General features: G+C 40.6%; 1 protein-coding gene across 1 annotated transcript; it reads left to right on the top strand.

The window, feature by feature from the left end:
* Positions 1–11: 11 nt before the first annotated feature.
* On the top strand, positions 12–27,556 carry LOC127530024 (fibrocystin-L-like). The gene is made up of 19 exons (XM_051935592.1): positions 12–126; positions 3,644–3,710; positions 4,172–4,337; positions 5,706–5,841; positions 6,377–6,520; positions 6,650–6,804; positions 7,738–7,851; positions 9,673–9,816; positions 10,608–10,729; positions 11,354–11,517; positions 14,368–14,534; positions 18,729–18,876; positions 20,893–21,047; positions 21,654–21,776; positions 22,323–22,428; positions 23,002–23,121; positions 25,630–25,785; positions 25,896–25,933; positions 27,416–27,556. Exons 1-19 carry the CDS (start codon positions 12–14, stop codon positions 27,554–27,556), a joined length of 2,481 nt encoding a protein of 826 aa, XP_051791552.1.
* Positions 27,557–27,657: the final 101 nt, after the last annotated feature.

The following is a 27,657-nucleotide window of genomic DNA, read 5'->3' as shown; positions in this document are numbered from 1 at the left end:
TCAGGTCCACGATGGGTCTGAAGTCTGCCCAGAAGCACTGGGTGCAAGTCAGGAACCACACCTGGAATGGACGGCAGTCCACCACACTGGGACATGTGGGAATCACCAGACTTGTGGATGAGGGAGGTAAACCCACAGAGACTTAGGAATGTGTAAACTCCACATGGACATCATCTGAAACCAGGATGCTAGGTTTGTGAGGCAGTACCCGCTGCACCACAGTGCCACCCTCGACTTTACAAATTGTGAGTGAAGTGAGTTAATCTACCATGATGGCAGCTATAGATGGATCAGTCTTCTAGCAGCATGGCCACAAACTAAGAAAATGTGACAACAATGACAGAGAGAAAAGACCATGATAACTCCATCAGGGACAACATGGATTTGCTATTGTCCCCCTGCTTGTGATCATTCTGTAATAAAATTTAAAATGCAACTCTGTGCCAACAGCCAGCCAAAGTGCCATGTGCCACAGTGATGTCAGGCTTCAACCTAAACCAAGAAAAGCCACCAGCAGGAAGGAAATCGCACTACCAGTAAATCACACTGACGTCACTTTCACTTTTGTAGATTCTGTGCCGTTCCTGGCTTGTCAGCAGGGCCGCTGCTGTCATTTGACACGATTCGAACAGGTCCTGACAACATCTGAAAGTGAAGGGCTGGCAGGCAGGGAGCAAGAGCAGGGCGGCTTAAAGGGGCTCTTGTTTCAGTTTAACAAAAGAGAGCCGAGTCAGACACCTTCAGTGGAGCCACATGGGGCTTTCTGGGCGCGCTGAGCTCATTGGCAGACATCAAGGAAACAGACAAGCCAAAAGAGCACAAAAAACATCTCCACTCAGGACCTCGTGCTCCAAAACTTGGTGTGGAGTTTTAAGAATCTCGAATACGCGTTTACTTGGAAGTCATCACTCGTCAGCCGCCTCACACACTGGGCCTGGCCTCTCCTGTGGTCTTGTTGTGTTTAAGGCCACTCTGTGCTCTTCTTGAATGTATGACCCAAAATGGAGGCCAAACTCAGTAGGGGGCTACCAAGTTCTTCACAACTAGGCCTCATCTGTCTATGCTTCATATAGTGCCTTTACGATCACTCTGTGTTTTATTGCAGTTTGCCAAACTATCAATATTAATATTTGATTAACAGTAAATCTGTGAACTATATAGTGCTTTTTAAATCTTATAGTGCCTTTCATATGAATCTCTTATATTGTGCCTTTATATAGTGTCTGTCATAAATACCTACCTATCCTATAGTGCCTTTCACATGAATCCATCTGTTATATAGCACCTTCATATCGATCAATGTCTCTATGATATACTATCTTCCATGTATATCTATATTTCAAATCAATTATAGAGTATTTTTCACATTTATCTGTAAATCTATTATATAGTGCCTTTCATTTCTGTCAATCTATGATATAGTACATTTCATGCCTGTCTTTTTATTTAGGGTTCCTTTCACATCAATATATTAAATATTGATATATAATATATATATTGTGATAAAATATCAGGCAACAGACTGAAAAAGGTTTGAGGATGACGACCACCCCGTATACTGAAAAATCAGCAGAGCAAAACACAAACCAGAGTTCACAAATGAACTGGCTAACACACTGAGAATGCTCTATAAGTATATATGGTGGGTAGCAGGGAGAGGTGGAGTCAGGACAACCAGAACTGGAACTGATGTGGCAGGAAAAGGAATTCTGGGTAGCGGGAATGATGTCATCAGGGTTAGCCAGAAGTGATGTCAGCGGGGGATCAATGATGATGTCACTATGAGTCAGGTTCCTCAGCTGGGCTGCAGGGGAATAAGAGGAGAGAAGGTTAGATGAGAGCGCCAACCCAGGTTGATCAGTTTGAGCCTGTAAAGTGTTCCTCATGCGCATGTGTGTGACAAGATTAATATATTCAATAGTGTCTTTCACACCTACATATAATATAGTGCCTTTCCTATCTATCTATCTATCTATCTATCTATCTATCTATCTATCTATCTATCTATCTATCTATCTATCTATCTATCTATCTATCTATCTATCTATCTATCTATCTATCTATCTATCTATCTATGATAAAGTGCCTTTTTATCTCCTGATCAATCTATCATGTAGTGCATCATCTATCTATCTATTTATTATCTACTATGTAGGACACTCACCATCTTCCTAGCTATCTTTCTGTCCGTCTGTCTGTTTGCTACATTTCTGTCTCTTTTATAGCGCCTTTGATCTCTCTATTCTGTAGTGCCTGATCTTGCTGTGGATTAGGGTTAGGGTTGTTAGGGTTGTTTTCCTCCCAGTTCTATTTCTGGATTCCTACAACACTGGGATGAGGCCAGGAAATACATGGACAGATAGAAGTATTTAAACTACATAAAGGGTGTGTGTCACCTGAGAGGGACGGGACAGCCCATAGCCAAGACAAGGGACAAATAATAAACCATTTAGAGACGTATGTGTGCTCTGTGGATAAATAATCATAAATGTAATCTTCTGTGTCTCACATGCAGATTCAGATTATCTCTTTTCCATACTGGTGGGTTTACACACAGAATTCAAGTGACATCCATCTTGAGAAAGGCAAAGAGTGAGTATCGTCCTTAAGTCCTTCAGTGTCTGGCCCTTAAACAGAAGGCAGATCCTGCATTTCTTCTTGTTGCAGCTCCCTTTCCTCTATCTTGGGCTCCACGACTCCATCAGCTGTAATCACTTTGAATGCCTGCCATCATTTCAGCCCTGCCTTCAATTTTCTTTTTCTTATCGCTGTCTTAATCTCCATAGGCTGTCAGTCCGGAATTTCCTAGGCTCCTAATTTGAATCTGTTTAGGTCTGCAGGTGTTCATCATCAGGTGTTTACTTTGATAAAATGCTATTAAAGTGCCAGCCAAGCGCAGCTGATGTGCTTCAGCCCAATACCACAGGTGTGCCCATGCATAATCGTGGGTGCTGTAGAATCCTCATTGTCCTCCAGATCCACGGGCCTGGGCTCAACTCCTGGCTCTGTCGGTGTCAGTGCCAGTTGTGCGTAGTCACTCGTTGTCCCTAGGGGTTTTTTTGCAGGTGGTCCCATTTTATGTTATATTCCAGCAGTCGTGTGTGTGTGTCTTACCTTAACTGACATCTGTTAGTGGGCCAGTTGTGAATAAGTGTGGGAGTGCCATGCGAGGATTGGCATCTAGTCTGGTCCCTATTTTTGTGTTGCTCCTGAGGCTGCTGGGATTTGTGGTCCTTGTGACCCTGCAGGGGAATTAGGGGATACAGAAAAAAGATGGATTGATGGATAGACATAAAATGGGAAATTTTTGAAAAAATAATTAATGTTACCATTCTATTGTTTTCTGAAAAGCCTCTGTATCTTATCAGAGCACAGTGAGCCAGGCACATCACCACCAGACAGGATGGCAGTGCCCTCACATACACCCACCTCAAACCCATTTAGAGACACCCTGTGTGTTCTCTTAGTGTCCTGGAGTGGACCATCCAAAGTCTAGACATAAACCGGAGAGAACATCCGAACATTATGAAAATCGCGATGAGAACAGGCCATTCAGCTCAACGAAGCTTGCAGTCCAGTACAGTAAACTCCAAAGACCTTGAGGGTCCCTGAAGTGCTTAAAGCAAACCCTTTGTGCTGACAGCTGAAGATGGCACCTCACAGACAATTCCCGTCCAATCTCACGGAGCACAAGAGGATTTGCCAGGAAGGTTGGGATGAACTGCCCAAAGTCGGGTGTACAAAGTTTGCAGAGACTTACCAAGAAGTCAAAGGGGCTTCTGCCAAACACAGAATGGAGGGTCTGAATCCTTCTAGGAAGGAGAGATTTGAGTGTTTTGATTTTTAATAAGTTTGCACGCCTTTCTGCAAACATGTTGTTACTTTGGGGTATTGAGTGTAGATTGATGGACTGAAATGGCCAATTTATCCACAAATCTACAGCACAATCGTGTGTGCGGAGAGTGAAGACTTGTGACTCCGATGTATGCAGCGTTCTTTGGGCCCGCGTTTTTCTACATTTACTTTTACATGCATTTGCTTAGCAGAGGCCTTTATCCAAAGCAGCTTACTGGCATTGAGTAAATGATATTTAAACCTAATAATGATGAAAACAGTGAATACATCTGATGTATTGTAGGAGCCGTTTACTCATCTCCCTTTTTTTTTTTAGGTACTATTTTGAAGTAATACTCCAAAAAATGAATTATTACTATGCAGACACTTTGAGATTGCAACTCTTTCAAAAGAAAAGCTCCTTCACGCAACAGCAGACTGCAGAAGCTCAGAATGAAGTGCAAGTCCTCAACACCGTCTACAGTTTTATGAACGAAGTGCAGGTCAGTTTCCAATCCCCTCTGCTTGTTTTACAGGAAGTCGAGGCCAAATTACACAAAAACAGATGGCGAACATAAAGAGAGTTACGGGAAGGGCAAGTTGAAACCTTCAAACAAAAGCTGTTGTATTTTTAGAAACAAACGAAGGCCATTGTGAGAGGGAAAATTTTATTATTATATCAGAACACTAAGATAAAAACCGAGTCGAGATAAAAGATTTAGCAGCCAAATATTGAAATCAGAGACTAAACACAGGAGCTGCACTCGGTGCCTGAGCTGAGAACAACAACTTCAAATCGGGTGATCGACATGAACCCCTGATGTGGCGTTATTCTCATCGTCCTCGTTTGTGGACACTTTGTCAAACATTACCACTTAGTTGGTTTGTGCTTTTTGGCTGAACACTCGCCTTTTTGACTGTTGATGTTTTGGTTCCCCTTTTGGTTTTGACGTTAAATCAGCAGCTTAAGTGAAAAACCAAAGAAACTGGAGGTCCACCTGGACAGTTTGAAAATGGATACACAGATAGATTTACATATATATATATATATATAAATATAAGGGAAAAAATGCCATCTTGCAACACGTATACAGGAACATCTCAATGCAGTCAGAAGGAAGGACTCACTGCTATCTGATTTACGCCCCAGAGACTCTGCTCTGTTGGGCCCTTGAGCAAGGCCCTTAACCTGCAATTGCTGAGCACACTGAGTAGTGAGAAAAGCGCTATATAAATGCAAAGAATTATTAGATAGATAGATACTTTAGCGTAGTTGGCAGGATTAGATAGATAGATACTTTAGCGTAGTTGGCAGGATTAGATAGGTAGACAGATATTTTAGTGTAGTTGGCAGGAATAGATAGATAGATAGATAGATAGATAGATAGATAGATGTGCATGTAGATCTATCTATCTATCTATCTATCTATCTATCTAAGGTAAGCACTACCACTCCAGGACACAAGGGGTCACTGTCATTGACAGTATCATCTCTTCTTTCTCCCACAGCCCCAAGAATTTTCCCAGTGAGGGCACATAGTTGTACGTTTATTAGAACAAAAATGGCTGCTACTTTTACTTGAAGTATGATAACTCCAGTCCCTCCACTATAAAGCTGAGACGCTCCCAGCAGGGTGGTCTCATTCTGGACAGCGCAGCCCACTCGAGTACTGATGACTCCACAGAGCCCTGATCCTCCCTGATTGTTTCTCTGATTTCTGTTGTTATCCATCAAGTGCTTGTTTATTTTTTGGACACTGCGGATATTTAAAGGGCTGAGACGGTTGGTGCCCCAGCTTTCCTCTGTGACCCGTGTGTTCCCTCATCGACAACAATATTTAGATATATTTCTGTTTTATTCTGTTTTTCAGGATCTCTGCTTAAATAACTGGACCACACAAACCCCAATACAAGAAGTCCAGCAGATTGTTGTGGAGAGCCCCTGCGTCAGCTCGGGTGATTGTACGACCGTGCAGTTCAGCCTTCTCTATAACAACGAAGCAACAGGTACAGGGGCACCAATGACGTTACAGTTTTTGGGCTCATAACAAATGTTTCTGCCATGACTAAGCCTGAGGATTTTGGCCAATGTTTCAAACCCCAAATTCCATTTTACATTTTTGTTCAACAGACATTGTCTGATTACAAATGTAAGAAACTGAATGTTTTCAACTAATAGATAAAGGGTTGGTCATATCAGTAACTGAATGTACAAAATTAATACGAAACCAACTGGCACGGTGTGAAAAAGTAATTGCCCCCAACCCAAATATAATGTTCACCTGCAATGACTGCAGCCAGACACTTCCTCTAAGTCAAGATCAGACCTTCATGTGGTGCTGAGGTTGCAATGGCTGAGCAGCATTAGGGTCCAAGTATTTGACTTTCCTGTTTTAAGGGGAACTTCAATGTGATGTTCATCTTCATTATCATAGAAGTAAATCTTTACAGATGCATGTACTTAATGTAGAAAGCACAGTGTGCCAGTATGTTCAAATCGATGAAAGGATTTATGATGTGTTCTGTCTGTGAAAAATTGCAGAACTTATTGCTGTTGGCGCTTCGAGCGATGAGGTCGAGATGGCTTTAAACGCTCTGCCCTCCTTCCAGAATGACACTGTTAGCGTGACGAAGACGGACAGCACTAATGGCCCCATTTACACAGTGACATTTAACTCGGACCGAGGTAACAGAACGTCTCTCCTCATGTTTAGTTTCCATATTGTATTGTGTCTACTGATCACTACTCTCACTCTTCTTTCCCAGTTCCATTTTGTTCAAGTTTGTTCCTCTCTTTCATTTTTTTTCTTTACAGGAGATTTTGATGTTCTACAGTACGACACAGCTGGAAATGACATCAACATTGAGATTTCTGAAATAACCAAAGGAAGACCCAAATTTGACACGTTTACATTGATGTGGAATGGCGTCTCCTCCAGTCCGCTCTCAGTTAATGCCACCCCTGATGAGGTTGTGTGCTCCATTTTGACTTTTTATATACATGAGGTTGGCTAAGCGAGAAGAGTTGCTTATTTGTTTTAACTGTCAAGTAGCTTTTAGCTTTTGGTATCTTCTACTCCAAGAGTTCTGTTAGGGCCATACCCGTACTTTCCTCTGCGTGTTGTGAAAAGAAGAGAAAAAAAACAAAAAACAAGGTTTGGGCTTCCAGGGGATACCCCATTGAATGGTCAGGACAGAGAAAAATAAACGACACTGCTCCAGAATGTCTGGACAGCTTCTCCGGCTGTAGAAGAGAAGTGTCAGGAATCTCCTGTTTGTTTCAGGTTATTATAACTGTGGAAGAAGAAGGGATGGAGCTGGTTATGGCAGGAGTGGAAATTAGGTTGGCTAGTCTTCCAGGCTCCATTTTAATGGGAATGGAAGCCATGTTAGTGATGGTGTCACATCCAACAGCTTACCAAACTTTCTTTATTTTTTGACTCTGATTCACCATGTGGACTACTTAGAATCGGAACTAAAAGGTTGACACCACTGTCATATTTAGTTTGTTCTAAAATAGCCTTTAAAGCTTTTCATTGACACATCATTTTGTGTTTTGGTTGGAGGATCCGTCCCGCAGGGAAATAAGGATCAGTTGCCAGAGTGGCAGAATACTTGAAAACTCATGATTTTTTTTTCTTATGCAGAACAATGTTATTTTGTCCATCAGAGGACAGCAAAATACTGTCCTGGACATTGGGCTACCACTTCTTATGCCATCAAAACACGTTTCCCCATGTTAACTCTTTTTAGGTAGAATTGCGAGACCGAGTGATGCTCAGAGTTAACCCCATTTATCAAATTCATCGTCACAAAGATTGGAGATCCGCCAGCAATAGGCCAAAGTTACAATACTAAGAGAGGTCAAGCAAATAATTTTGGTACATCTGTGTCTTTTTACAGGTGAGAAAAGGAATTTACGACATGGCTGGCACCAAGTGTCCAAGAAGCTTGAATGGGTACATCGAAGGAGGATCTGTAAAGTACTTTCAAGATTTTGAAACATATTATTATTGGGTAAGTGGTCAAATTAGATTTTTTAAAGCATTACATTTATGAAATATAAAGTTAATCTTTTTCTACATTGCAGTACACTTTTTATTTTAATGTTTCTCTAGCTGGTCAAAATAAAGGCAGAATGTCATGACTCCCTCTCGGCTCACAAATCTCAAAAATGGTGAAAGGCATCAAAAATGGAAAGCCAGCGCTGCACTCCCACATGCAGTCGGTCTGATCCAAACAAGGCAGCCTAGCCCCAAAATCAAGATGCAGGCTTATGGCCTGCACAAGCTCCAAAATATTCACAAAGAGGAGCGAGAAGAGACACTGTAAAAACCACTGGTCTGCTAAAATAACGCAAAGCTGATTTAATGTTTAAAGATTTATTCAGAATTCAAGAAATATGCAAAGGCAAACCGGTAGTGAAAACATTTAAAAGCTGTACTTTTTAACAAAAGCCAGAAGTCAATACGCCAGGGAAATCCAATCACAAATGCAAAGCTGAAAGTCAAAGACAAGGAAATAAACATAATGCCAAAACGAACATCACATGGGCTGCTGGCTCTGAAATGGAATAATAGCTGGTGGCCCTGTCCCTCTTGGTTCAATTTAAAGGACACAATGAACAACTACTACAAATAAAAGCATAACATGATAATACTTGTAGATAAACAAAACATTATTCATATAATTCATTTCAAAATATGTAAAAGAGAATAAAATAAAATCAAAAGACACCTGAGCCAGGGATAAAGCACTGGCCAAACTGTGACATAAAAGCCAAAATTATGGAAATGCCACATCAGAATTATTTAATAAAGGAACACTCCACTCCTGAATGATCATTTTTTGTATCCTTTACTCACCCTGATTGTCAAAAAACGTTTTAATGTTTTCATGGGGTAACTAAATTCCTGATACAATGAGCTTGAATGGACACCCACCTGAACAAGGCCTCCATGGACAAAGATCTGAGGATTGTATAATCCACATGACAGGCAGCCAGTCGTATGCTCACAATGGCCCAAATGTGGATTCTTGATAACATACTGTTAAATAAACTGTTTTTCGGAAAATCCTCTCATACACGACAGTGAAGTGCCTTCAAAGCAGATTGAGCCTTTGAGTCGACGACTTGAGAGAATTCATTAGGAGGGCCAGGAGGGCCTGTATGCTTATCATTTCTCCTTTTGTTTAATAACTGTGAGTTCTCCCATGGTCTTCCCTTCTTCAATTTAATGTCGATTTATTAATGGATTTTTGTTGTTTAACCCACTTTGGGTCTTGTTGAATTTATTCAGGATTCTCAAACATCTTAAATGTGCCCCCCCATATTGGAGTCTATATACTCCAATATTAACATCTTCTATAGTCAGGAGAAGATAAACCCGATGTGTTGGTTTATTCTGGGAGCACCTCTGCTCTCCCAATCCTTTTTTGAATTCATGTCACAGTAAATTCTGTCTCATAAGAAGAGCCAAAAAGTTGCAGTCCACAATTGCACTTCGGTTACATTAAAATGTTGACCACAGTGCTCTCCAGTACAAACCAGAAAGGCTCACTTGCTAATTATCTGTGGCAACAACATGACTGGACACAAAACATCACACAAGGACGTGGATTACAATGACTGCAGCAGATCATTTATGTGGGGAATGACAGGGATTAGTCAAATAAAGGCCAAAAGATGTTTTATATGTTGCATTTGTGATTTACCTGTGTGACATTGTGTGACCTGACTCTTCTGGATTTACCCACTGTTACACGTGTAACTCAATGTGTCTTTGTGTTATTACTCGCAATATGTCAGCTTACTAAACTCTGGAAATATCTTTTTAGTTTTGGTACTATTCTCGCGTTTCTGACAGAGAAGCCTTCTGCGGCCATTTCAGTGCTTTGAACATCAACACCTTATTTAATTTGAATCAAGTGAGAAGCACTTGGGATCAATATGGCGAAATCTCACTGAGTACTCACAATATGGTAAGTAAGTCTTTGGATATAAAAAATACAAATTTACTATTTAAAAACTGCACCTTATGAGGAGGTTGGTCAGCTTAGACGTTATTCTTGGTATGCATTATTGCTAATATCTATTATTAATAATAGTTTTAATATTAAACTAGGGCTGTAATTGTGTCTGACTTTGTCTTTAACTTTCTCTGTTTTGAATTGACTGTGGACCACCAGAGGTTTATTTTCCATAGGAATGCCGCTAACTGAGATTTTAATTTTCCTCTCCCCATTGTCAATTGGCCAGAGTTCAACAATTAATGAATGGATGGACAGCGTTAGGTGCCATTATGTCAATCAGTTTCAAACTACTTTGTTTACTTAGTTTAAGCTTCCATTTCACCTAAATAGGCTTACCATGTACCTGTAAAAGACAAGTCTTGGAATATATTTTTAAATATTTGCTATTTTTTGCCCTAAGTATACCTTATGCAACTTTAATTTGGTATCCTCGTGCGTCTGAAGCTCTCCCGAGTGGTGCTCCCCCTGTCCAGCGTGTTCCTGTAAAGCCTGCTTTCTGCTTTTATACTTCCCATTTTTGAAGGCGACTCTCAGTGTGCCTCCTACACCTTCACTCCTTCTCATGTGTCCTTCACAGGATTTACTGAATGTCTTGCTTGGACTTCACTTGTAAAAGTTAATACAACATTAACGTTAATGCAGCCTTATGGTTGTGTTGTGGTAGTCTGCTGAAGAATCGTGCTTAAATCATCATACCGACAATGGCTCGCTCCTAATCGTCCTTTTCTGTGATGTTTTAGCTGTGCTTTGCATACAAAGGATTTCTAAACAACTCCATCGGCCTGAGCTTCTCGGTCATTATGAATCAGCAGATGTACAGCTATCAGAACCAGTTTGAAGTTGGAATTGTTCAAGCAGACGAGTAAGTATTTGAGTCATGATGGACAGGTATTGCTTTAAACTGCTAGAGAAGACGTTTATTGAAATTATTATAGAGACTCAAGGAATAATTTAAATGATGTTAACTGTGGAGACGAAAAGACAAAGTCACAGTCAAGATGATTTATTGGAGAAGTACATCAAACCCCACGGCACTCACGATAGCAACTCTGATTGATTACTTGATTGTTTAATTGATTGCATCCCAAGCTTTTTATAACCCAGTGCTCAAAAAATCAAGAAAAAAATTAAACAAACCTCCCTTAATTGATTGAGGAGATCATGAGATTTTACTTCAGTCCTGCTCTCGTGAGAATACGGAAACCACTGATTGGAACATTCTGGCCTAGCACCGACCAAAGTCATTTTTGCAATTGCTGAAATAAGGGTTTATTAAAGACATACAATCCCATAATGCTCTGCTTTCCTTAACATGACTTAATTCTGGACACGACTTTGTAGGCTGTCTTGCAGTTATTGGAGCATTGCTGCTTTTCCTTCACATAGCATAACAAAATGTGAACAATGTGAAGGATTTGTAGACATTGTGAAGGCATCTTATCTACCGTATGGATGTCAATTTGTGTCTTCTGGTCCGCCTTTTCAGATGGCAGTACATTTGCATTGATATGCTGCGACTTTTAAAGGCTTCTTACCCTGGGACTGATTATAAGGTTCAGCAAATTACGCTCAGCCGGCTGAGTCCAAATCAGGATTATTTAATTGACACTGTCTACATCGGCAGCGACTACACAGTAACCAATATGCAAGGTAATATGTTTTCTTTGATTACTTTTTTATTTTTAAATTACTATATATATATATATATATATATATATATATCTATATCTATATCTATATACATATATATATCTATATACATACAGGGTGAATCAAAATTATGTTAACACTGATGGTAATGCTGTGTATAGACTTACAGTTAGGTCCATAAATATTTGGACAGAGACAACTTTTTTCTCATTTTGGTTCTCTACATTACCACAATGAATTTGAAATGAAACAACTCCGATGCAGTTGAAGTGCAGACTTTCAGCTTTAGTTCAGTGGGGTGAACAAAACGATTGTATAAAAATGTGAGGCAACTAAAGCATTTTTATAACACAATCCCTTCATTTCAGGGGCTCAAAAGTAATTGGACAAATTAAATAACTGGAAATCAAATGTTCATTTCTAATACTTGGCTGAAAACCCTTTGCTGGCAATGACAGCCTGAAGTCTTGAACTCCTGGACATCACCAGATGTTGGGTTTCCTCCTTTTTAATGCTCTGCCAGGCCTTTACTGCAGCGGCTTTCAGTTGCTGTTTGTTTGTGGGCCTTTCTGTCTGAAGTTTAGTCTTCAACAAGTGAAATGCCTGCTCAGTTGGGTTAAGATCAGGTGACTGACTTGGCCATTCTAGAATTTTCCACTTCTTTGCTTTAATAAACTCCTGGGTTGCTTTGGCTGTATGTTTTGGGTCATTGTCCATCTGTATCATGAATCAATTTGACTGCTGGATTTGAGCAGACAGGATGTCTCTGAACACCTCAGAATTCATTCGGCTGCTTCTGTCCTGTGTCACATCATCGATAAACACTAGTGTCCCAGTGCCACTGGCAGCCATCACACTGCCTCCCTCCACCGTGTTTTACAGATGATGTGCTATGCTTTGGATAATGAGCTGTTCCACGCCTTCTCCATACTTTTTTCTTGCCATCATTCTGGTAGAGGTTGATCTTGGTTTCATTTGTCCAAAGAATGTTTTTCCAGAACTGTGCTGGCTTTTTTAGATGTTCTTTAGCAAAGTCCAATCTCGCCTTTCTATTCTTGAGGCTTATGAGTGGCTTGCACCTTGCAGTGTACCCTCTGGTTTTACTTTCATGCAGTCTTCTCTTTATGGTAGACTTGGATATCAATACGCCCGCCTACCCCCTGGAGAGTGTCGTTCACTTGGTTGGCTGTTGTGAAGGGGTTTCTCTTCACCATGGAAATGATTCTGCGATCATCCACCACTGTTGTCTTCCATGGACATCCAGGTCTTTTTGCATTGCTGTGTTCACCAGTGCTGCTTGCTTTCTTTCTCAGGATGGACCAAACTGTAGATTTTGCCACTCGTAATATTGTAGCAATTTCTCAGATGGGTTTTTTCTGTTTTTGCAGTTTAAGGATGGCTTCTTTCACCTGCATGGAGAGCTCCTTTGACCGCATGTTGTCTGTTCACAGCACAATCTTCCACATGCAAGCACCACACCTCAAATCAACTCCAGGCCTTTTATCTGCTTAATTGATAAGGACATAACGACGGACTTGTCCACACCTGCCCATGAAATAGCCTTTGAGTCAATTGTCCAATTCCTTTTGAGCCCCTGAAATGAAGGGATTGTGTTCAAAAAATGCTTTAGTTGCTTCCCATTTTTATGCAATCGTTTTGTTCACCGCACTGAATTAAAGCTGAAAGTCTGCACTTCAACTGCATCGGAATTGATTAATTTAAAATTCATTGTGGTGATGTACAGAACCAAAATTAGAAAAAAGTTGTCTCTGTCCAAATATCTATGGACCTAACTGTATATATAATTTATGTGCCACATATGGCCCATGTGTTGAACGTGATGGCGAAGAGGTTGAGACATTCCTGTAAATCATTTTGCACCTATGAAGTATATTTTGTGAATAAATTGTTTCTGCCATCGAATGTTAACATAATTTTGACTCACCCTGTACAGTATATATTTGACTTTTTCTTTAACATTTCCGCATGATTATATCACAAAACTGTAAACCCGAGCTTTACTTGATGTGTAAAAATTTTCACTTCTAAAACTATTCTTTATATCATGTCTGATGATACTTCATGTATATTCATATTCTTTCCTGCACTTTTAAAATATGCACATAGTTGTACGTTTATAAGAACAAAAACGGCAGCTACTTTTACTATAGAATATATACAATATATTTTATATAATAATACAGTATATTTTACTATAGAATATATACATAGAAGTATGATAACTTCTTTATGATAATAATGAGGTGCAAGTCACATGATATTGAGGGACTCGGCCACGGCCTCACTGACTATGTGAACGTCTGTGTCGATACAGTCGGACCCTCAAAAACAGTGCACTGCTTTCCAAAACAGCAAGCCCTGGATTACTAAAGACGCTAGAAGGTCTCCTTATTGATAAAAAGAGAAGATTCAAATCTGCTGAAGAAAAGCAGAGTGAAGCAAAGGAAGCTTCCAAAAGCAGTTGAGGTACTTTTTGTATAAAGATTGGGTGACAACTGTGAACAACTAAAACTGGGGCTGTACCAGGCATGGCCCACTGGGAGAAGACCCAGGAGATGACAACGGGAGCAGCTGGACATTCCTTTTGAGAAACGGGAGATTTTGAACGGAGGACAGGCTCGCCTGCTCTGTCCCACTCATTGTGGTCATGGTGGCCCTCGCTGGTTTTAGTGAGTCTGTAAGTTGTGAGGTGCAGTAAGTCTCCTCACTCCTAACACGTGAGGATATCCATACTGATCTGCAGCTGACAGCAGAATCAGAGCAGCAGGTTGCTATTCATATTCCACAGGTGTGCATTGGCGATTACGTGCCGACTGGTCTCTCTTTCAGACCTAAACCTGAGGCGCTCAGCTCTCGCCGGGAGAGGAATCTTTTTACAGGACCTTTCGGTAATTCAGAAGCGAGGCAGATGGACTTCAGAGACCTGTTACGAAGTCACCCTAATGCCAATGAACTGTGGATATGACTTCCCTTTGATTGAAATCAGATTTGCCCAGGTAAGTTGGAATCATTTATTCTCATGTAGAAAAGGAAATAATATCATAAAAATTATGAATCAAAGCAACTAAAAGATATTTGATTCCAAACAGCCCAACCTCCTAAGAGTGTAACAGAAACACAACATATTAGCTGTAAGTCTGTAGAGATAGTCTACATCTCCCCATCTTGGTCAGAGCCAGCAGCAGTATAGCGCCTTCAGGGAGCGCCGGCTCAGTGGGCTGTAATAAGTTTACAATACAATACAATACAATACAGTTTATTTTTTGTATAGCCCAAAATCACACAAGAAGTGCCGCAATGGGCTTTAACAGGCCCTGCCTCTTGACAGCCCCCCAGCCTTGACTCTCTAAGAAGACAAGGAAAAACTCCCAAAAAAACCTTGTAGGGAAAAAATGGAAGAAACCTTGGGAAAGGCAGTTCAAAGAGAGACCCCTTTCCAGGTAGGCTGGGCGTGCAGTGGGTGTCAAAAGAAGGGGGTCAATACAATACAATACAGTACAGAGAACAATTTCTCAATATAGTAAGAAATAAAAAATATAAATTTTAGAAGTACAGAGCAGAATTTAACAGTAGATGATATATCCCATAATAAGATTTGGATTTGTGTAGAGTCCTGGAGACCTCATCCTTCAAGCTGCCTCCCCCATTTGGCCATTCCACGGCTGAAACAGTGCTGAGCCAGCCAATCCGATGAAAGGACCCCTCTCTCCCACGATTCCTGCGATCCTCCATCTGGGATGACTTTTCCTTAGGCAGGCAAAACAACTTGGCAGGTGGGCCATGGCACCAAGTGCCACATTTGAGTACCGAGAAGAAAAACAGAATAAGTGAGGGTTAGTATCCAATTCTAACTGTCATGTTACTTATGTTTTAGTGCTAATGACTAACAACAGAGATGCAGTCTGTACAGCTAATCAGCAGCTCTAGTCAGGGTGTGCTAAACTGAAGTAGTGAGTCTTCAGCTGGGATTTAAAAGCTGAGACCAAAGGGGCATCTCTTATAGTAGCAGGCAGACCAGTCCACAGTTTAGGGGCCCTGTAACTAAAAGCTCAACCTCCCACTGTATTTTATTAATCCTTGGAATCCTAAGCAGACCGGCATCTTGAGATCTTAATGTGCGCTCTGGTTTGTAAGTCATGATAAGTTCAGACAAGTAAGCCGGACCTCGACCATTTAATGCTTTATATGTTAAAAGAAGGATTTTGAAATCTGCCCTAAACTTAACCGGGAGCCAGTGTAAGGATTTAAGAAATTTACAAATTGTACAAATCACATAAAGCACACGCATAAAAAGAGACGTCAGCTTAGACACTAGACAATTAAACAAAGCAATTTCATACCAGTTTACATACATGGATTTGTGGTAGAAAAGTTTCTCCTATCTGTATATGCATGGCATCTTTCATGACATATAGTGCCTTTCATGATCTGCCTGTTGTGAGGTGGATATCTGTATACACTCATAGTTAGAACATCAGAACAACCTGGATGAGAGCAGGCCACTCAGACAGTCCTGTTTACGTCATTCTTCTAAAAGAAATATCAAGTCCAGTACTGAAGGTCCCTAAAGTCCTGCTGTCCACCACACTACTTGATTGCTTATTCCACGGGTCTGTGGTTCTCTGTGTGAAGAAAAAACTTCCTAATGTTTGTGTGAAATTCGCCTTTAACAAGTTTCCAACTGTGCCCCTGTGTTCCTGATGAACTCATAAAGTCACCGTCTCAATCCACTGAACTAATTCCTTTCATAATTTTAAACACTTCAGTCAGGTCACCTCTTAATCTTCTTTTGCTTAAACTGTAAAGGCTCAGCTCTGCTAATCCTCCTTCATAACTCATCCCCTGTAGCCCTGAATCAGCCTATTCGCTCTTCTCTGGACTTCCTCTAGTGCTGTTATGTCCTTTTTGTAATCCAAAACTGCCCACAGGACTACAGATGAGGCCTTACCAGTGCATTTTAAAGCCTGAGCAGAACCTCCTGTGACTTGTACTCCACACATCAAGGTGCTAAATAACCTGACAGTCTGTTTGCCTTCTTAATGGCCTCTGAGCTCTGTCTGGCAGTTAATAGTCCACTATGACTCCTAAGTCGTTCTCATGAGGTGTACTCTCGATTTTCTGACCGCCCATTGTGTATTCAAACATTCCTTCCTTCCTTCCTTCCTTCCTTCCTTCCTTCCTTCCTTCCTTCCTTCCTTCCTTCCTTCCTATGTAACACTTTATATTTACTGACATTGAATTTCATCTGCCGCAAATCTGCCCAGACCTGCATGTTGTCCAAGTCCTTCTATAAAGACTCAACAGATTAGCAATTGTCTTGCAGTCTTGGTTTCACCTGAAGACTTAACCAGCTTGTTATTTATATTCCTAACCAAATCACTTCTATATAATAAAACTAGCAGTGGCCCCAGCACTGCCCCCTGCTGGACACCACTCTTAACTTCACCCAATTCTGATAAGGTTCCTGACCCCATTTCCCTCCTCTTCCTGTGTTTCAGCCAATTCTTCACCCATCTGCACACCACACCCTGAACTGACATTTTTTTAGTCTAATGCCCAACCTCTCATGTGTCACCTTATCAAATGCTTTCTGAAAGTCCAGATCACTAATATCATACGCTCCACTTTAATTATATTCTTTTGTTGCTCCGTCATAGGATTCCAGGTTGTTATTAAAACATGACCTCTTCTGACCCCATACTGACTGTTCAGTTAAACTCCTGTTGTTGCCATGTGCTGCTCCATCTTATCCTTAATAATTCCTTCCATTAATTTTCCTGTAATGCACGTTAAGCTTACTGGGCTATAATTGCTTGGATCTGCCCAGTCACCCTTTTTGTATAATGGGATGATATTTGTCATTTCCCAGTGCTTTGGAATTTCCCCAGTGTTCAGTGACTTCCTAAAAATATGTGTCAAGGGTTTCTCTCTGTACTCACTAACCTCCTTAACAATTTGAAGGTAAATATTACCCGGTCCTGGTGATTTGTTTGATTTCAGCCTGTTTAATCTGAGCAGCTCGTCTTTCTCTACAGTTTCCAAACCACTCAGTACCTCCTTAGTAGTCCCTGTTACTGCTAGGAGGTCATCTACTTCCTTATTTGTGAAGACCTCAGAAAATTCTACTGTCACTGACTGTATTCTTTAATTCTTCTTTACTATTTCTAATTGCTTCTGCTCATATATTTGGATTTTATTATGAACTACATGTATATAAGTTAGCATACTACTGTATTATACTGTTAGTTAAACACCTGATAAGTCACCCTGCAACGTTGTCTGATTTCTGTTATGAAGTGGGAGGACAACCAATCAATGAGTGGTCATCGCCATATGAGGAACCTCATGCACCATTTTTACCTGCCAGTATATAAGGAGTGACCCGGCGTTTTCACATTAGAAGAGAAGGAAGGCATATTTAAAGTGCACACATACTACTTCTCTGCAGCACTGTGTGGGTTATTTGGGGTCTTTGCTAAATGATAAGCAAACCATAGGAAAGCATAAACATTATAGTAACAGATTCTTTGTGAAACCTCGAGTCAGATTTTTTTTCTGTGACAGATGCTAACAATGATCTTATATTATCGACATAGCCAGCTGACAGTGGAGAAGCGTAAAATAAAAGCTCCAGTGAGCAACATCAATGGGGGTGATCCACAGACCGTTAGAAATGAAAAAGTCAGACAGAGTCAGGGTCCTGGAGACCTCGATCAGTTTGCTGCCCATTTCCTCCTGTGTGAAAATAAAAGTAAATGTTGTAAAATATCAAACAGTCTGCATCTCAGGACACCGAAGCTCACTTTCATATACCTCATGAAGCTCATCTATGGAGTTTCTCATCTTACCCTCCATTTAGACCATATAAACCTGTATTTATTATCAGTATCCTGAAGGGGGGCCTCTTGAGCAGACCCCAAACTCAAGTGAAGCCAGAGGACCATCCCGTTATAGGGCACACCTACACTGGGCAATTCAGAATCACCAGTTGGCCTGACAGCAGGACTATTGGACTAGAAAGTCAGGGTGGGGTTTCCCACCAGTTTGTTTTTGGAATCGCACATTTTATAAATGGACACCAGCCACTGAAGACTTTTCTTTATAGTCACCTGAGGGTGCTATGGAGGAAAGAGTTTTTTTGTACTTTTCACAAATATATAAAGATCTCTGTTGTTCCTCTTCTCTTAAAGAATATTTCTGGTGATGGTGAGAATGAAACTGTCTATCAGGGGTCCAACTGGAACAAATCGACTACATTCAGGGTGACTAGAGTCCAGGCGGCGTCACCTCCGATCATGGGCTCCTTTAGTGTGAGCATCTATGGGCAAGAAATCAAAAGTAAGTTGAAAAATTCTGGCCTTAGCTATTCCAGTGGCGCAGTCATTTGTGAGCATTGATGTTTGTTTGTCACTGTTGTCAACTTTACATTATCTACTATATAATAAAATGCTAAATTCTGTGTGTGTGTGTGTGTGCATTCTATCCCTGTGAGCAATCTGATTGGTTAGTTTGGCTTTGGTGACGCAAGTGAAAGAGTGAGAGACACACAAGGAGAAGAAACAGAGGAGGCAGGCTGAGTGAGTCGCCTTCCAAGACACGAACTATAAAAACAGAAAGGAAGCAAACAAGGCGCGTCGGAGAATCAGGCTTTAGGGGAACGTGCTCGAGAGAAGTGCCGGTCAAGAAAAGTTCAGACACACGAGGATACAGAGGAAAAGCACTGAAGATACATGTGGGGCAAAAGATATCAAATGTGTTTTACATTTGTTTTATTACCTGTCTGTGAGAGGTAACGGGGATAAGGGGAATATACAATACAGTGGAGATCTTGCAATGCATGTGAACAAAAGACACATGGGAAGACAAATTGAGGAGCTTCCTGGTATCTGAAGCACAAAGTTCTGGAAGAAAATGATACTAAAGTATATAATATGGGATAGATAGATAGATAGATAGATTTTGGTATAGTAGGCAGGATTAGATAGATAGATAGATAGATAGATAGATAGACAGATTTTGGTATAGTAGGCAGGATTAGATAGATAGATAGATAGATAGATAGATAGATAGATAGATAGATAGATAGATAGATAGATAGATAGATAGATAGATAGATAGATAGATAGATAGATAGATAGATAGATTTTGGTATAGTAGGCAGGATTAGATACATAGCTAGATAGATTTTGGTATAGTAGGCAGGATTAGATACATAGCTAGATAGATAGACAGACATACATTTTAGCGTAGTTGGCAGGATTATTAGATAGATAGGTAGATAGATAGACATACATTTTAGCGTAGTTGGCAGGATTATTAGATAGATAGGTAGATAGATATTTACGTGAAAAAGATACGACCATCTCTGAACCGAGGAGGCCTAAGGGTACATCTTTCACCATCTTACAATGCTGTGATTGCAGCCATTCCCCAACTCTCTGTGAATGGTACTCATGGCCATTGATCAATGGACAAATTGCATATCATTGATCACACGGCCCATTGTTAGTCAATGGTGCCAGTTTCGGTCATTATGCAAAGTTTCTGTTTATAAGGTTGGAGAAACCTGCAGTCAATTGAGACTGAGGAAGTCACTTATATGAGTGATGTAACATAGCCCCCTGGAAAAGAACTATGTCCAGATGAACTGAATCAACTTTCTAGAATTTCCGTACCTGGATTATTGAGCATGCATCAAGATAGATACATAGATAGATAGATGAGAAAGGCACTATATAATATAAATGTCATACAATGAATGGGAAACACAAGAGAAGGGGTTGGGGTTCCACTGCGGTATTCCCCCTTTAATAAGAAAGCCAAAAAGTCAAACAAAAGGGTGGTCAGTCGCTTCTGGATTGTCAAACTGTCATTGCCAGTTGTGGCTAATTGTGACTACACACAAGCCTCCGGTGTTGTTGCTTCTTATACTGAATCTGAGGCAGAAGAGGCAGGACTGTTCTGTTCTGGTCTTCTGTTTTGGGAGCTCTGAGGGTGAAAGGGGAGAGGTTGTCAACTTCACTCCCTGGTGATTGAGTTCCCCTTCCCCTGAAAAAGGCCCCTTGGTTCATGGCTGACAGAGGAGAGAGAGATATGAAAGGCACTATATAACCTAACATAAGTGGAAAACTTGGTAGGAAAAGCCTTATATAACACAGACAGATAGGAGAGGCACTATACAGTATATTAGATAGATCAATGTTAAAGACACTATAAAATACTTCAATATGAAATTAATTATTTAACAGGTAGGCAAATAGATACGAAATGGAAGGCACAATTTAATGATTTCAGATGAGACAGGCACTGCGTAACATTTATTGTGTTTGTGTTTCTCGTCTATTTCTTCCATAGATCTCCCGGTGAACATTTCAGCTGCCGATCTGAAGTACGCCCTGGTGGGCATCCCAGGTATGGGACAAGTGGATGTGTCAAAATGGGGAGATTGCCGGGGTTATAGCTGGAGAGTGGCTTGGCTGAGTGTTCCTGGCAAACAACCTACCCTTAAGGTATTTGTTTCATACATTTACAGCATCTCAAATATTTATTTCATATATTTATTTCATGATTAGCCAAGCAGTTCATTGTCAGTTATGGTTTTTGGTTTTGTTGTTTCCTCATTGAATTCCAGCACATCAGTCAAACACGACTTCCCTGTCTGTTAACAAATATGACACTTATTTTTGGGTGATGCTCAATCTTTTCCTTAATAATTCCATTCACTAATTTCCCAATGATGCATATTAAATTCACTGGCCTGTAGTTACTTGGATCTGCCTGGACACCATTTTCTTCTTCTGGTCACATTTTGAATATAATGTGCTAACATCTGATAGCATCCAGTTTCTAGGAATTTCCAAAGTATGCCAGAGATTTATCTGTACTCACTTACCTCCTTAAGCACTCCTGAGCTAAAGTACCACCACCACCAGGCCTGCCCCCCATTTTGTGCCTTTGCCCTGTGGCCGTTCTCCACCAACAACCCCCTTCCAGCTGTCCCACGTGTCACTATTTACATGTGTGTGGATCTCGGTGTCCTGCCTTATTAAACACCTCAGACCCCCTCTGATTAGTTAGGTCGTCATGAGCGTCTGATCCATTTTGTTTCATTTCAGATTAACAGCTCCTCAGTCATTGGGAAGAACGCCTATCTGAACGCTTATACTCAAAGAGAAGGAGGCTTATTCAAACAGAACATTTTAGGAGATTTCTACCGTGTGCCTCAGCGAAAGCCTCAGGTATAATGTTTCATGTTGAAACTGGTTATCAAAAAGTCATTCTCAGTGGACAGAAGACACCTCTGACCCTGTGCTGTACTCTGCTGAATGCTGGGTTTCTACAACAGATGGGCCTGCAACCTCTTAACCATTTCTCCCTTTGCTCAATGCTCTAACCTTAAATTGAATGAACCGTATCTGAGAATGGATGGCATTGTCATTCTGAGTCGTCTTCTTACACACCACTTATTCCTTTGTGAGGAGCAAACTCTCTTGATATGTCTCCTCCATTTTTGCGTATGCTCTAAATCCTCCTCCTCCTCCTCCTCATTTCCCTGTCCCTTATTTCATTCTTGGTCTTCCCTTCAGTCAACTCCAGAAATTCAGTCCCCTCTTCCTCACTTCTCCAAATCACACGTCCTTACCATCCCATCCCAGCTGCCTCTGTTTTCGTCCCTGACCAGACCTGTTTTTTATTTATCTGAATGAAACTCTGAAAATGTGGTTTGACGTTACTTGAATCTCAATGTGGCACCCAACTTATTTGATTGCATTTCTTCTCGTCAGGTTCAAGTTTATATCAATAACATCATCTCTATGTGTTCGGGTAACTGTTCTTATCAATGGGATCCACTGAAGACTCCGGTTATATCTGGAATAAGCCCCACACAAGGTACTTGTTTGACAGGTTGGCAGGGGGGCAGATGGTGCTGGCACCACCAATGGACTTTGATTCTAATCTACACTCTGTTCTGTTAGACACACACTTGGCACCGAAGAAGAACCACTGGTTGTCCACTCTGGACCATCCAGCAAAAGTAACTGGCCCTCTCCTCTAGGGTCTTACACTTTAATCTGGATGACCACTCCCTAGTAGCCCCCATTCAAGACAATTACCAGATGTTTGTCCAAAATTCATATTATAAATGTGAAGATTTATCTCAGATTTAGTACTCAATGTACCCCCGACCCCCATATCTCCAAATCACATGATGTTCTCACCAGCACAAGTGTGCCTTGCCTGAGTCTTACTGTTACATATGATGTATAGTGCCTTTCATTATCTATCTATCTATCTATCTATCTATCTATCTATCTATCTATCTATCTATCTATCTATCTATCTATCTATCTATCTATCTATCTATCTATCTATCTATCTATCTATCTATCTATCTATCTATCTATCTATCTATCTATCTATCTGTGTGCCCATCATCTCATACATGATATTTTTGTGTTTCAGGATTTTCAGTATCAGATACCATTCTGACAGTGACCGGCTCCAGGTTTACGAGTCAAGCAGCCAATGCCAAGCCTTCTGTTTCTGTTGGCAGCCATGCCTGTCTCATTGTCACTTTAAGTGGTATGTAGGTAGTTAAATGCCCCATCTATTACCACACAGTTATTTCTGTTTCTCTCTTTGCTCTTGTAAAATGCACACATCACAGCAAAGTTCATGCAATGTAAACTTTGGAATTGGCGATATTGTCTATAAAAAAGTGAAATACTCTGAGGTCTGTGAACATTGGTGGAAAAAATGACTTTTGCTTTGCACATAGTGGATGTCTTAAATAATAGGCCACATTTATAGTTTGTTAGTATAAAATCTGTGGAGGGTTATGAAGTGAGTTTCAAAGAACTCACCCTAAGTTTATGGAAACTGTTGAGTTCAACTGTATCTAAGTGTCCATCCAGTTGCTATGTCTCTGTCATTCCAACAGATGGTGCAACACAAAGGTTAACTCTGCTTTTACAAACTTCATAGCAAATGGCATATAACAGAAACAGACCCTCACCAGCCACTTTATTAGGTTCACCTGTTCAACTTCTTGTTAACACAAATATCTAATCAGCCAATCACATGGCAGCAACTCAATGCAGTTCGGCCTGTAGACGTTGTCAAAAAAACCTGCTAAAGTTCAAACCGTGCATCAGAATGGGGAAGAAAGGAGATTGAAGTGACATGGCGTGGCTGTTGGTGCTAGACGGGCTGCTCTGAGTATTTCAGAAACTGCTGATCTACTGGGATTTTCACACACAACCATCTCTAGAGTTTACAGAGAATGGTCTGAAAATGGGAAAACATCCAGTGAGCGGCAGTTCTTTGGGCGAAAATGCCTTGTTGATGCCAGAGGTCAGAGGGGAATGGTTAGACTGGTTGAAGCTGATAAAAAGGAAGAGTAACTCGAATAAGCACTCATTACGACTGAGGTATGCAGAAGAGCAACTCTGAATGCACAAGTCATTAAACTTCGAAGTGGGTGGGATACAGCAGCAGGAGACCACACCGGTGCCACTCCTGTCAGCTAGGAACAAGCAACTGAGGCTACAGTTCACACGGAGTCACCAAAATTGGACAATAGAAAACTGGAAAAATGGTGATGGTAGGGTTAGAATTGGGAATTGACAACATGAAAGCATGGATCCATTCTGCCTTGTATCAATGGTACAGACTGCTGCTGGTGGTGTAACATTGAGAGGGGTATTTTCTTGGCACACTTTGGACCCCTTAGCACCAATTGAACATCATTTAAATGTCACAGAGTATTGCTGACCATGTCCATCCTGTAATGACTGCAGTGTGCCCATCTTCTGATGGCTTCTTCCAGCAGGATAAAGCACCATGTCACAAAGCTCAGATCATCTCAAAATGGTTTCTTGAACATGACAATGAGTTCAATGGACTCAAATGGCCTCCACAGTCACCAGATCTCAACCCAGTAAAGCACTTTTGGGATGTGGTTGGTTTAAAATTATGGATATGCAGCTGACAAATGTGCAGCAATTGCGTGATGCTATCATGTCAATATGGACCACAATCCATGAGGAATGTTCTTAGAACCTTGTTGAATCTGCGCCATGAAGAAGTACGACCGTTCTGAAGGCAAAAGGGGGTCCAACTCCATACTAGCAAGGTGTACCTAATAAAGTCGCTGGCGAGGGTATGCATTGCATTTGTCTTTCCAACAGATGGAGCAACACAAACAATTCTAGTAACAAAATGCATTGTGTTGGTCATTCCAACAGGAGGCACATCACAAACATTTGTAGTACTAATAATGAATTTAGTAATATGAGCTAGTGATATATATTGTGGGAAAATGTGCAAGAGAGGTGTGAAAAGAGCTGATGATAGTGTTGGTGTCACTAAAAGGTAATGTGAAGGATAAGTTTTAGCTATTATATGTTTCTTCCCAAATCCAGTAAGAAAGTGCAGAGTAGCACATCACACACACACACACACACACACACACACACACACACACACCCACGCAGTATCAATTAGGGATACAGTAGGGAGAGGTCAGCCACTGCAGAGACCAACTGTGTGCCAACAGATGCCATGGCGCCAGCAATGGAAGCTTCATAAAAAAGCTGAAGAACTTCTCCATCTTAACTACAGGAACTCAAAGACCAGAATTCATAAGTTATGTGATTTGTTTCTATAGCAGAGAAAAGGCTCAACTACGCTTTTGGAATTTCATATTTTGTGATGTTTTTATTTGTCCTTCATCTACAGTATATATATACAGTAGATGCTTGCACATATCCATTTTCCATTATCCTTTTGTTATAAGTGAATTATATGATTTTGCTTATTGCAACAAGCGTGTTTAGGTAATTTATTGAAAGTAAGTCTATCTTCACATCTGGACCAGGACAGAGAAGTGACAGTGTTGCTGTAGCTCCTCGTTCATAAATTGTACAGACCTCCTCATCTTTCTGCCTTCCCCCTTGGCAGTGAGACTGAGACGCCTTCCTCCTGCAGAACTGAACTGAAGTTCTTGTGGCCTGAAGTTCAATTCCTTTACCGTTAGCCACACAGTTGACCTCGCCTCTCTTTCCAATTTGTGTTTTCTTCTTTTCTCAGACACTCAGATCACCTGCAGAATTGGAAATACAACCTCTGGCTCGGCTCCGGTCACAGTCTACGTGCCGGGTGTTGGCTTTGCTAAAAATACATTCAACTTCACCATCCTACCTGGAGGATCGTTCACATTTGCACCTCCATCCGGCAGCACAGCAGGTAGGCCGTGGCTTGAATAACTAGACCCGTTATGAAGGGTGGATATTGCGTCTTCTTCCTTTTTCATTAACATTTCAATTTTTTTACTTTCTTCTTGTAATTTTCTTCAGTATCTCTAAGTTCTTCTAATAATGAATTGAGGCTGACAGTGAGAATGTAAATGTGTAACAATGTTGGGAAATGAATCAAGTCAAGGATAGAAAGAGGATCCTAAACTAGGAAGTTGAGAGGAAGCACAAAACAAACCCTAAAGTCAAAAAGGACACCCAAAGTTTCAGAATACCAAGAGAATGAAAATTGAAGCAAAAGTCTAGTTGTTTAGTTTTGTTTTTAAGGAACTGAATCTTATCACGGATACTGGGAGCAGCATCCCGCTAGTATTTACAGGGTCACGCTAATGACGTCAACCATCAGGCCACGCAGGGCCTTGCAGCCGGGAGAGGCTTATGTGATGGAAACAGGATGCAGTAAATAAATATTAATAATAAACTCCTCTCAAGAAAACATGTAATGTTAGAACACTTTAGAACTTACATTTGTATTGGGTTTATTTTAATAATTGACCATTTTTCATTCTGGTTTGGTTATCATGTGTTTCAGTTTTGTTTCTAACAGATTTTGTTCACCCATCACTAAGGCATGATGGCGTCTGTTGCTAAGGGCACACCCCTTACATCATGTCACATGTCATGTCTCCGGAGCGGTCCCGATCTGCCCAGCTCACATAACCCAAAAGGAGGCTTCACCTCCAAAGTCTTACTTCAAGATTCAAATAAAAGAAAACAAAAAATAAGCCTTACCACCAAAACTCATGTAGCAGGCTTCATGGCCTGCACAGGCCCATTAAAGAGAAATGCTAAAAAATGAACAAAGGCTCCAACACTGTGAAACCTCTGGCCCAATGAAATGTTCCATTCAAGATTTATCAACAGAAATGGAATATTCAGAACAAGAACCGATCACAAGCATTAACTTCAAAAAAAGCAAAACAAAATCAGAGTAAAAATCAAAAGCAAAGTCTAAAATGAGAAATGAAAAGAGGGTTAAAAAAAAGAAAAATCGAGCAAGTCCTTACAAATGAAAACCACAGAAAAGCCAACGACGTCTGTAACGCTGCTGAAACATACAATGCGGTCTTTGCAGGCTTATAAAGGCACCCCAGCTGCAACATTGGGGGGACCCGCCCCCTGCGGCTTAACATTGGCATTTGAGACATCAGTATATATTTCAGATAATGCAATAATGACAAAAAAATACAATTAAGAAGTTAAAATAAGGAGAAAAAAGAAACCAAAACAGAACTACAATAACAAAATACAATTGAAAAAGCAAAGAAAAGGGCACTTAAACCGGGGATGAAACCCCAAGTACACCTGAACAGATGCAAAGCTGATTGTGAACACGTCCTCCAAGATTTCCCATGTGAAATTTTCAAAAATTAATTTTTCTATGATTCTTTTTTGTCCAATTTGTATGTGTTGATTAAGCCTTTGGTTAATTTCTACTGTAGATTCTTTTGCATTTAATTTTATTACAGAAATTGTTTCCAGTTATTAGAAAATAGTTGCATTGTTTTCATCGCCATTTTCTTTTTCCTTCTGTGCTGGCGTTTCGTGTTGCTTTCCTCAAGGCATTTGCTGTGGTGTGCACTCCTGGAAGTCACGTGATTGACATAATCAGTGGCAACTATGAGAATCAGCGCATGTTGAATATGCCAATATTTGAGATTATGGATACTCAAAGAGAAACGACCTTTATGTGCGCGGATTAATGTGGCTATTGAGACTTCCCTTGAAGAAATCCATAAGGGATGATTTCTAACACATGGTGACAACAGAAATGTGACTTTCATATCTGAATCCGCTGACCGAA

The sequence above is a fragment of the Erpetoichthys calabaricus genome, chromosome 13 (genome assembly GCF_900747795.2).
Source record: "Erpetoichthys calabaricus chromosome 13, fErpCal1.3, whole genome shotgun sequence".
In the NCBI taxonomy this organism is placed as follows: Eukaryota; Metazoa; Chordata; class Cladistia; order Polypteriformes; family Polypteridae; genus Erpetoichthys; species Erpetoichthys calabaricus.
The sequence above is the reverse complement of the archived record's forward strand: the minus strand, read 5'-3'. Positions and strand labels throughout refer to the sequence as shown.

What these genes read in the sequence shown, in the direction of transcription:
- LOC127530024 (XM_051935592.1), top strand. Translation starts at nt 12, where the DNA reads ATGGGTCTGAAGTCTGCCCAGAAGCACTGGGTGCAAGTCAGGAACCAC. An exon ending in CAAGAGGATTTGCCAGGAAG is followed by an intron (nt 3,711 to 4,171) that starts GTTGGGATGAAC and finishes TTTTTTTTTTAG; the next exon opens with GTACTATTTTGAAGTAATAC. An exon ending in TGCCTCAGCGAAAGCCTCAG is followed by an intron (nt 21,777 to 22,322) that starts GTATAATGTTTC and finishes TCTTCTCGTCAG; the next exon opens with GTTCAAGTTTATATCAATAA.